The following is an 11,555-nucleotide window of genomic DNA, read 5'->3' as shown; positions in this document are numbered from 1 at the left end:
CGTCTGTGTGCATACAAGCAAGAGAACCGTAAGTTGATTTATCATTTGTCTAAAGAATAGGTAATAGGGGCAAAACTTTTTTATGTCTAAAAGAAGAAAACTCTGAACAACTTTAATCTTTCCACAGAAACGAAATGAGCTGGTACCCCAAAAAGAATAGGTACAGATCTGGAGGCCCGTTAAGTAATCAGTACTAAAAAAGACATTACAACAAGCTGTACAAATATGATTATTTTTTTTGTGTGTCGACAATAGAACAAAGCTTTCTAGCAGGTTTGAAGCAAGTAATGATAGATGTGTTGGGGATACAGTACTGAAGAAGTATTGTTTTATGCATAATTAACTGAAAAGGAAGTCCTCCAAAGATACAACTATACTATACAATGTAGGCTGTGGCATCATTAGCAATGCAAACATCTTAAGATATCACTGGCAAGCCATTTATAACACAGGATATAAAAAAACATGCATTCACTGAGAAAGATTTGAATGGCCACAACATGATTTGTCCTCTTTATGTTCCATTATTTTGGCTTGTTAGCCCAAGAGGATGGACAAAATTAGTTCAGATACATAAATCAGAGAGGGCCTTTTTTACCTAGTTCCAATTTATTTCGGCCCCTAGAATCTCATTGCCAGCGAAAAAAGTGCACAAGGCCATCAGAACGCTGCAAGATCATGAGACGACCAACCTGTCCCTGGGAAGAAAACTCTAGAGTCACTTGCCAGCTGAAATGTAGTGTATGAGAGGATCAGAAGTTGCTCTAAATTTCAAGGATCAATCATGGCAGTCACTTGCCAGCTGTTGGGATTACCAGGCAGGCACCCAGCTTGAATATCCTGACACCCTCACTAGCTGTCCTTTGACCAACTAGCATGCCAATTTCCTCCCATCAACTGTTTCATTTGCTTATTTATAATTATGACAGCAGGACAACATAGAATTATTACGGGGGCCCTTAACACACATGTCGGTTGACATGTAAAGGGAGAATATCAAGAATGGAGTAAGGGAGGAATTAGCCAGATGCAGTATCAAAATGAAGAGGGTCCTGGGACAGTCATAACTAATAATCAACCGGAATGATGAATGATGTGGTACTTCCTCCGTCCCAAAATAAGTGTTGTGGTTTTGGTCCAAATTTGACACGGCACTTATTTTCGGATGAAGGGAGTATATACCAACATAAAATATTAGTCAAAAAATACATGTAAAATGTAGATAATGCGGCATTTCACATAATGAAGATGAGTAGCTCCAAAGAGATCTTAGACCTAGAATGAATCTTTATCTTCATGAACCAGAAGCATACAAGTAGGAAACAGGGAAACTACTCCTTATCTTTACTGTGATTTTCCGTGTCCCCTGGCCAAACAATAGAATCTGCATCTGCTTGCTATTCTTAGCTGTACGTTTTCCTACTGTTTGGCAAAGTGGCAGACTGGCAGTACCATATTCTACCAGGGCAGTAGTAATCACCACTAATCACTGCAGACAGTGCACACAGCACACTGGTCTTGAATTGCTGACCGTATGTGATGTACATGTACAGGCATTTCCAACAAAACAGCTAGGCGTCCTCAGGTCTTTCACTACTGGGCTCCACATGGCGACTTGCGCTGAAGAAGAGGGCTCATGGTAAGCAAATCTACACCTAGAGGAGAAAGATAGACGATACAAGTTTATTAGAAATATTGTGTAGATCACTGCTACCACTTACCACCAGATACAAACCGACTGTAATTATATGCAGAGATCTGACAGGTTAACTACCTTGAGCATGGAATACAGGGAGATATATGCTCTTGAGAAATGCAACTGCGAGTAATACTATGAGAAACTATATGCAAGAGTAGAACATTACATGTTTACCTATCCACACAGCGAGGTACTAGTGTCAAAAACGCTCTTATATTATGGGACAGAGGGAGTAGAACTGAAGTGCTAAGCTGATATAGTGGTGAATCAATTATTTTGATAGCTGAGCAAAAAGTGGTGCTATTATAATACAGTACTATTACCATAAGAATCACTTGATATCTTTTCTACAACACCAAGGGCCAGTTTGTTCATTTGACAAAAAGCAAAAACCTTAAATAAACAAGAAAACAAGGCAACATTAACCTTCTCTATTATCATGAGATAACATTAACATTCAATATCAGATGAATTGCACAGGAAGTTGCAAAGTTTTACAAGACTGCCCTTAAAGGCACAGCATTCACCTAAAATGGGACAACAAAACAGCACCTACGAAGAAGTAACAACTCCATTTATTGAGAATTAAATTTTGTAATAATGTTACAAGGGTATTCTAGCAACAAGTAAATGCCAGAAGGGACCACCATTCAGTGCAGTATCAGGATACACGGTTATCCTACGAACAAGTACAAGACCAAAGGGCCAGATCTGGCGAATTGCCATCTATAGTAGTAGTACAACAACTGGAGGCAACATGCTTCATGCCAGATGCAAAAATTTTCCCTAACAATGATGTACAGATGGTTTCCTAGCCCTAGCAACAATTACATGCCAGAAGGACATTTCTTTAGTATGAAGTATCAATAATACAACCATCCATGGAGACATGGTTGAGATCTATAATTGAATTGCTTCCGGTGAATCCGAACCCAAAGGTTCCATCTTCATAAAGCCAAATCCTCCCCTCTACATTACTGGTATCATCGAAGGGAGCTAACAGATGAGGATGAACTAGGTCAAAACTTGAATTGATGCACAATATCCGAGAGACTGCTTTGTTCCATGTCTCTGTATGGCCACAAGTAACAACTTGAATATGCTCAAGGCAACTATAACGGTCCAGCTCCTGTTCAGAGAATGGTGGTTCAAGAAATGTAGCATCTGTAGTCCAGAAGACAGGGGAGTAGCCTGAGTTTTGGCCCCTATTCTCACTAACTCGTCGACAAGTCATTCCACCAATGTCGTCATAGCTGATAATGTAAAATTCCAGAGTCTTATTCTCGCATACACCCTGTTTGAGGAAAATAAAGGTTAACATCATATTTCCTATAAATTACAAAAGATATTCTGTAAACTAATAAAAGTGATTTGAGAAATCAGCTGATGATATATGCTCCCTCTGTTCCAAAATAAGGGTCGTGGTTTTAGTTCTTGAACTAAAACCACAACCCTTATTTTGGAACTGAGGGGGCACACATTAACCTTCTATTGGACTATTATGTTTTAGACAATGTCAATGTCCACATACTAATGAAAACAATCTATATACGATATAAACATATCAGAGTTTCTTGTGAACAAAATCAGTAACAACAAACTAGAACAGCAAATCATAACTGCGGAACTATCATTCATGAGCTAATTTGCTACACATAACAAGAGATAGAGAGAAAAAAGCAAAAAATGAACTCATATTTAGAAGTTGCATGCAAACCTTGTCTGAGATCTCATACTAGTAAGTAGCAATGTACAGGAAATAACCCATACTTTCCAAAGCCTTAACATGGTAAGGGAGGGTTCTCTTCAATTTTCTATCCACCAACAGGGCTCCTAGTCACAGAGACATATGGGGATGCAAAATTTTGCACTGGCAGTACTGCAACCACTTGTCAAATTCAGCACTCTAACATCGCGACTATGGAAAAAACAGTTACTTGCACCGCCAATTCCATGCAGCCTTTACGATAGTTTCTCAATTAAATCACAAATATCAGAGGAGTTGAACCTGCGAATTTCGCTAGCCTTCCATTTCCAAAATAAACCAAAAAATAACATTTATTTGAGCTTTCATGATAGAAGTCCTAGTCATCCCAAACAAGTAGGAACTGAAACCTCTTAGGCAGTAATGTTATATCCTTAGTTCTGGCGGCAGCACTAAATGGAACTACACCAAGTTTTCAAGCTTTTGCTATCCAATGAGAATCACATTCTCAGTCTGTACAGCCTTGTGACTATGCATTCTCGTATCATGACACAACAGGGATTCTGACTGCTGACATAGTTCCACACTGACACAACAGGGATTCTGACTGCTGACATAGCTTCCACACAGCATTATATGTTCGCGGGGCGATATGAACGGTGAACCATGAAAGACACTGCTTGCCATGCTAGCAAGGAAAACCACCTCTGGTGGTACCGCCCTTACCCTTTCATTAGCACTATCTGTGAAAACCAAAAAATAGCTATTCTAACAAGAACTCAAAGTCAACACGACTGCCACTAAGCAATTTTTCTTCAAAAAGGTTATCAGATTTTCAAATGGCTATGATTTTAAGAACAGTTAAATGCACCTAGGTTATCCATAGTTCAATTCTAAGAGAAACACCTTCATGCTCTCTTTAGCGACAATCAATTCCAAGTGACCTCCTTTGACAGTCATGGGTGTGGTCCACCATAACAAGCATGCGAATTCGAACTTCAACAGATATTTCAAACTCAATTCCAAGCATGTGCATGATACGCAGGTCAGCATAGAGGCCCTGGGGCAAACACTATGAATGCGCACAATTTTAACTTGAACAGATATCTCAAACTACATAAACTGTGCCATGGGCAAATGGACAGCAATTCGATTATAGCATTCAATCAAAAACAATTTACACAATAACTAACATATCCAATTTTCAGTGCCAACATCTGACAGATAATGCTGCTATGCTATTTCAATCCAAGATATATCTCAGTCATCTCCAATCAACATAATAGCGATGATCGCCTGGCCAAGGAGTAATATAAACTAATACCCAAGTAATCCTCGTATAGTGCACGCAATTCATGTCAAAGTACGGATGCTCGAAAGGCGGAGCAATCACACATGAACAAACATATTATCCACAAGAGTGCAGGCTACATTCTGATCTTATATGGCAAGCTCCCAAAACTGACCTATGCTAATAGGTGCAACAACAGACAACTGATCTATGCCAATTCCTCACACGAGCAACTACATTTCGCAGTATCCGCAACAGCAACGATTCCACATGCACTCCAAGAGTATTAATATAAATCAACTACTCCAAGGAGAATACTATGCAACAACAGATTAGCAAGCTCTGTGTGCAAAGGAAGCACCTTCCACAGGCCCTGCAGCGGCCGCGCTTTGGTCGGCTCAGCATCTGGAATCCTCACAAAGTGTTCAGGCTCCATTCGACCACCTTTCCTCCTTCCCTGCCTCTCCCGCCTTCTCCTCCCTGCCCCGGGGCTCCTACGGTTCGCGAAATGCATATACATCTCCTCCGGCGGCGATCCTCCTTCCATCCCCTCCTCCTCATCTTCCCCCGACGCCGCCTCCACCACAATGTGGTTGTCCCCGACGAAGTTGACGCAGACCGGAACCTCTCCGAGAGCCGCCACCGTGTCACCGGATTCCGCCACGGAGAGCGTCACAAAAGGGGACTTGGAGACGGCGAGGCCGCGCTTGGAGGGTGCGAGGAGGGAGGCCGCGAGAGTGGCGCGCGGAGCCCACTCGAACGCGACGAGGGATGGCGAGCCGGAGTGGGAGGAGGGGAGGCGGCGCCAAAGGCCGAGGAGGCGGCGTAGCCGGTGGAGGGAGCGGAAGAGGCGACGCACGGAGGCCGGGCAGGCCTCCGGGGAGGGCCGCGGGGGCGGGAGGCCGAGGCGGAGCGCGAGCGCGAGCGGGAGCGCCGGGGAAGACGCCGCGGCGAAGAGGGCGCGACAGGTGCAGGCGGCGGCGGCAGCGTCGGCCGGCGCGAGGAAGGCCAGGATCGCGAGCAGCGCATCCTCCGGCAGATCCTCCAGCGCCGTCTCCGCCGCCGCCACCAGTGAGGTCGCCATGGTGCAAGAGCTAGGGTTAGGATTTCCTTCGAGTCGGCGCGCAGGCGACGAACTGGCCAAATTTCCCGATGAGATCGGCGTGTGTTGGTGCTTGAGAGGCGGTGGAATTGGGGATTTGGAAACGGGCGGTGGTCGGAGTCGGAGGCGTGGGAGGAAGTGAAAATGGGCTTGGGTGCGAACATTCGCCGGGAGACAGCGTTTCCTTCAAGAGTTTTTTCTTTCTTTTTGCGGGCGTTTCCTTCGAGAGTTCGAGTCAGTCGGCCAAGGGCCATCGGGACTTCGGGAGCCCGGCGGCGAGTAATTTCCCCGACACAGAGCGCCTTTGTTTCTTTTTTTAGGCAAAGCAGAGCTTTATAAATTAACGGCGTTTGGACATATCCTCGAGACACAGGCAGCCATAGCGGACGGTACAACAGAGTTCCATTTCATACAAACACTAGGTAAGCATTTACGACCGATCTAGGCTATTTTTACTGAAAAAGGCTTTCGCCCCACTTTATAAATAAAGCAAATCGTCAGAGAGCACACATACAAGGACTAGTCCATACACACACCCAAGTCTCATAACATAGTACTCCCTCCGGTCCTTTTTTCTCTGCGTCTAAGAGCAAACTCGCATACCAAGACATGGGTCGCTGGCTGTTTTCTGGACGAGATTGCCCCTGTGGCCCTACGCGCATGAATGAGATCAGCTGGTGCTAATAAATGTGCATGCAACCTTGATTGGCTCTCCTTCCTCTCGCCTCGTTCCCAGCGCTGCATGCGGACTTCTATCTCTTTCTCCGGCGCTGCATGCGAGCCAGCAAAATTCCAGTTCCCTCCTAAACCGAGCAGGCCGCCATGGAGTAGCTTCAAAAATTAGCTGCAAAAATTAGTTTGCCGCCACGGATTTGTAATTCCCGCCAAAACTAAGAGAACCACTCCATAAATCAAGTCCCATGAAGAGAGCAAACTGCACGCTTCTCCTCTGTCTTCCGCACTTCTCTTGTTCGCCACATGCATGCATGGAACATGGATCATCGTCCTACACGAGCGGCGTCCTCCGTGAGTGCATGCCCTTCCAACGCAAGCATCAGAGGACGATGTCCACTTCCTTTGCCTGTTGGCTGTTGTCCTTCGCTTCCACCTAGACGACGCCGTCTTTCTCCTCTTGGGCGCCCACCATGAGCACGCGGTCCTTCGCAAGCTTGCTGTCCACGGCGTGCACGCAGACTGCCGAGAGGACGCCACCGGCAGCGAGCATGCCGTTCTCGGTGTGCACGCCAACTACCGCGAGCACGCCATGGTCCGCAAGCTCGTCGTCCTATGCGCAAACGCCGCCGCCGTGAGGATGGCACCGGCCGCGAGCACGCCGTGGTCCGCAAGCTCGCCGTTCTCTGCGTGCACGCCGCCGCCTTGAGGATGCCATCGGCCGCGAGCATGCCATTCTCTGCGTGCACGCCGCCGCCGTGAGGATGCCACCGGCCGTGAGCACGCCGTGGTCCGCAAGCTCGCCGTCCTCTGCGTGCACGCCGCCGCCGTGAGGATGCCACCGGCCACGAGCACGCCGTGGTCCGCAAGCTCGCCGTCCTCTGCGTGCACGCCGCCGCCGTGAGGATGCCACCGGCCACGAGCACGCTGTGGTCCGCAAGCTGGCCGTCCTCTGCGTGCACGCCGCCGCCGTGAGGATGCCACCGGCCGCGAGCACGCCATGGTCCACAAGCTCGCCGTCCTCTGCGTGCACACCGCGCCGTGCGGATGCTACCAGCCAAGAGCACGCCATGGTCCGCAAGCTCGCCGTCCTCTGCGTGCACACCGCGCCGTGCGGATGCTACCAGCCAAGAGCACGCCATGGTCCGCAAGCTCGCCGTCCTCTGCGTGCACAATGCCCAAAGAAGTGGATCCATACAGAGATGAGATGAGGAGGTGAAGTGATAGGACGACGAAGCACAGCGCCTGAAGAAGTGGAGGGGCAAAGTTGGAAAGAAGCGGTGAAAAAGCCTCATGCGCAGAGCATTGCGGGAAAAACGGGAAAAAGTTAAACGCAAACTAAATAGGACCGGAGGGAGTATAAAGGTTCTGCTGAGGGCACAGCTCAACAAGCTCAAAAATAAAAACCAGAAAAAGTCGGACGAGGAAAGCGTCTAGTCTGGTTCCGGCGGGGGTGGCGGCGACAGACGGACAACCATCGAGCGGAGGTCGGCGATGAAGGCAGAGATGGTGTCGCGGTCCTGAGGACAGCTAAACGGCCGCCAAAGTTGTAAGAAACCCGAAAGTTTGAAGAGAGCGTCAGTAGCCCGTCGAAGAGGAGTACGCTGGATCACAAGCTTATTGCGGATCGTTTAGAGGGTCCAAGCGAGGATGTAACGTCCTCGATGGGTCTATATCTCCCACGTGTCGAAGCACGACTTAGAGGCATAACCGCATTGAAATCAATATCACAAGTGAGGTAATCTTCACACAACTCATGTAATAAATAAAAGAAAGAGATACATAGTTGGCTTACAATCACCACTTCACACAATTACATGAATAAAGCAATACATCATCCAAATACACTCAAGGTCCGGCTACGGAACCAAAATAAAAGAAGACTACCCCAAATACTACACAGATCCCCGATCGACCCCAACTGGGCTCCACTACTGATCAACTAGAACGAAACAACACAAAGGACAAGATCTTCATCGAGCTCCTCCTTGAGCTTGGTTGCGTCACCTGCTCGGTAACATCGGCACCTGCAAACTGGTTTTGGAAGTATCTGTGAGTCACGGGGACTCAGCAATCTCACACCCTCGCGATCAAGACTATTTAAGCTTATGGGTAAGGTAAAAAGGTATCAGGTGGAGCTGCAGCAAGCGACTAGCATAGATGGTGGCTAACATACGGAAATGAGAGCGAGAAGAGAAGGCAAAAAGTACGGTCGAGAAACTATGATCAAGAAGTGATCCTAGAACAACCTACGTCAAGCATAACTCCAACACCGTGTTTACTTCCCGGACTCCACCGAGAAGAGACCATCACAGTTACACACGCGGTTGATGCATTTTAGTTAAGATCAACTTCAGGTTTTCTACAACCGGACATTAACAAATTCCCATTTGCCCATAACCGCGGGCACAGCTTTCGAAAGTTCAAATCCCTGCAGGGGTGTCCCAACTTAGCCCATCACAAGCTCTCACGGTCAACGAAGGATATTCCTTCTCCCAAGACAATCTGATCAGACTCGGCATCCCGGTTATAAGACATCCTCGACAATGGTAAAACAAGTCCAGCAACACCGCCCGAATGTGCCGACAAATCCCGATAAGAACTGCACATATCTCGTTCTCAGGGCACACTCAGATGAGACATCCTACGAGTAAAACCAACCCTCAAGTTGCCCCGAGGTGGCCCCACAGTCTACTCGGTCGGACCAACACTCAGAGGAGCACTGGCCCAGGGGGGTTTAAATAAAGATAACCCATGAGTCTGCAAAACCCAAGGAAAAGAAAAGGCTAGGTGGCGAATGGTAAAACCAATGTTGGGCATTGCTGGAGGAGTTTTATTCAAGGCGAACTGTCAAGGGGTTCCCATTATAACCCAACCGTGTAAGGAACGCAAAATCCGGGAACATAACACCGATATGACGGAAACTAGGGCGGCAAGAGTGGAACAAAAGACTAGGCACAAGGCCGAGCCTTCCACCCTTTACCAAGTATATAGATGCATTAATTAAATAAGATATATTGTGATATCCCAACAAAATATCCATGTTTCAAACATGGAACAAGCTCCAATCTTCACCTGCAACTAACAACGCTATAAGAGGGGCTGAGCAAAGCGGTAACATAGCCAAACAACGGTTTGCTAGGACAAGGTGGGTTAGATGCTTGACTTAACAATATGGGAGGCATGATAAGCAAGTGGTAGGTATCACGGCATAGGCATAGCAAAAGAGCGAGCAACTAGCAAGCAAAGATAGAAGTGATTTCGAGGGTATGGTCATCTTGCCTGAAATCCCGCAAGGAAGAAGAACGAGTCCATGAAGAAGACAAACGGACGTAGTCGAACGGGCCCTCATAACGCGATGATAATGGAACCAACCCGAAGAAGCAACACCGGAAAGAAGCACACAACATAGTAAACAACCAACACATGAATATGGTATGATATGCGGGATGCGGCATGTGATGCATATGCATGATTTGGAGAGGAATGATTGAACCTGGCCTCAACTTGGAAATCCAAGAGTGCCACTGGAAAGGTGAGGTGATTTCGGTTGAAATCGATATAAAGACCACCGGAATCGGATGCACGGTTTGGAAATGGCAAGCAAAACAAATATGGCACCGGTCTGCGATAATCAGCAAGTAGCCTTCTAAATGCATCAAGACAAATATGCTACATCACTCAAACATGGCAACAAAATACATGGTAGGGATCCACTCAAGATGATTGACAAAATATGAACACTGACTACGGCTAATTCCTCCATTAACATGTTCAAACAAGCATGGCAAAAGAGCAAATGATAACAGGCTTCAGACTTGGTGAAATTAACACAAGTCTGGAATTTATTATCAGGAAGCAATCTTTAGATCATGAAAACTACATGCTACAGGAACATATCATGGCAAAGCAAGGCATGGCATGAAGCTACTCAAAGCACTTAACAAAAAGGCCCTTAGTGACTTTGAGCCAAAAGGGATCAGAAAATACAATTGCAAGCATGTGAACATAGCAAAAACATAAACAGATTCAAACTTAGTGAAAAACTGGAGCATACAAAACAGATTAACAAGTAGACATGTTTACGAGCTCGATGCACTCACTACAGAGCATGGCATGACAAACTAAGCATACACCCATCAAGAAGACATGGCATAGAAGCTAGACATGACAGGAACAACAACATAGCATGCACGGATCAATAGCAACATCCTCGGCAAAATCACTAAACATGTCAACAATTTGCTAGGATCATTTTATAGCAAAAGTAGAGCTCGATTGACTCAATCTAGGGTGCTCCATAAATGCAAACAAGGACATGGATGGATAGAGCACCACAATATTAACAAAACATCCTTACTGATCATCCTCAAAAGAGGCACGAATCACTAGGAGACAACATCAACATATGTCATAACAACGAAAACAGGACAAGGACTTAGTGAAATTCTAAGTCCCTGAAATCAGCATTAACGATTACGCTACTTTGCATGCTTGTGGTAGTCACCACAAATATCACAAAAATACATGGCAAGCACCTCTACAAAGATAACATGGCATTCTACAAAACACATGTAGAGCTCAAGATCATAGCATGCACACATTAATCATGGCAAAAATGACAAAAGGTCATTTGCTGAAACAGATCTGATAAATTCATCACATAGCCCTCTTCCAACAGCATTTCGGGCATCAAGATGAGCTCAAATGAAAATAATGCAATGAGAATATATGATGTACTCATCGAGACGAACATTTTGATATGCTACACGCATGAATCGGAGCTACGGATGCGGAGTTATGCCATGATGAAAATGCCTAAAAAATTACTGAGATAAAATGACTTAGGGAGAAATTGGACCTCGCAGAAAGTCAACGGGCGGAGTGGATCGGTTCGGGCGAGGTGGATCCGGGTGCGGGCGAGGCAGAGGAGGACCCGGGCGACGGAGACGGCGGCTCCGGCGAGGTCATCATCGGCGGGGCGGCGGATCCGGCCGGGCTCCCGTGGCCGGATTTGGCGACGGCGGCGGCGGAGCTCCTCCGGGGCGGAGCGCAGACGAAGGCGGCGCGCGGCGCCGGAGCGGGC

At 46.7% G+C, this 11,555-nt stretch overlaps 1 protein-coding gene across 1 annotated transcript; it reads right to left on the bottom strand.

Moving 5' to 3' along the window:
• Positions 1-2,252: 2,252 nt before the first annotated feature.
• On the bottom strand, positions 2,253-6,027 carry LOC119300632 (F-box protein At3g12350-like). The gene is made up of 2 exons (XM_037577533.1): positions 5,057-6,027; positions 2,253-2,993 (listed from the first exon to the last, which is right to left on the bottom strand). Exons 1-2 carry the CDS (start codon positions 5,777-5,779, stop codon positions 2,550-2,552), a joined length of 1,167 nt encoding a protein of 388 aa, XP_037433430.1. The 5' UTR covers positions 5,780-6,027; the 3' UTR covers positions 2,253-2,549.
• Between the last annotated feature and the right edge of the window lie 5,528 nt (positions 6,028-11,555).

This window comes from Triticum dicoccoides, chromosome 5A (genome assembly GCF_002162155.2).
Source record: "Triticum dicoccoides isolate Atlit2015 ecotype Zavitan chromosome 5A, WEW_v2.0, whole genome shotgun sequence".
Taxonomy (NCBI): Eukaryota; Viridiplantae; Streptophyta; class Magnoliopsida; order Poales; family Poaceae; genus Triticum; species Triticum dicoccoides.
Note: the sequence above shows the minus strand (reverse complement) of the source record. Positions and strands in the feature narration are given on the sequence as shown.

Coding starts and splice junctions, on each gene's coding strand:
- LOC119300632 (XM_037577533.1), bottom strand. CDS start 5,779: ATGGCGACCTCACTGGTGGCGGCGGCGGAGACGGCGCTGGAGGATCTG. Junction 2,994..5,056: donor CGCTGCAGGGCCTGTGGAAG/GTGCTTCCTTTG, acceptor TTCCTCAAACAG/GGTGTATGCGAGAATAAGAC.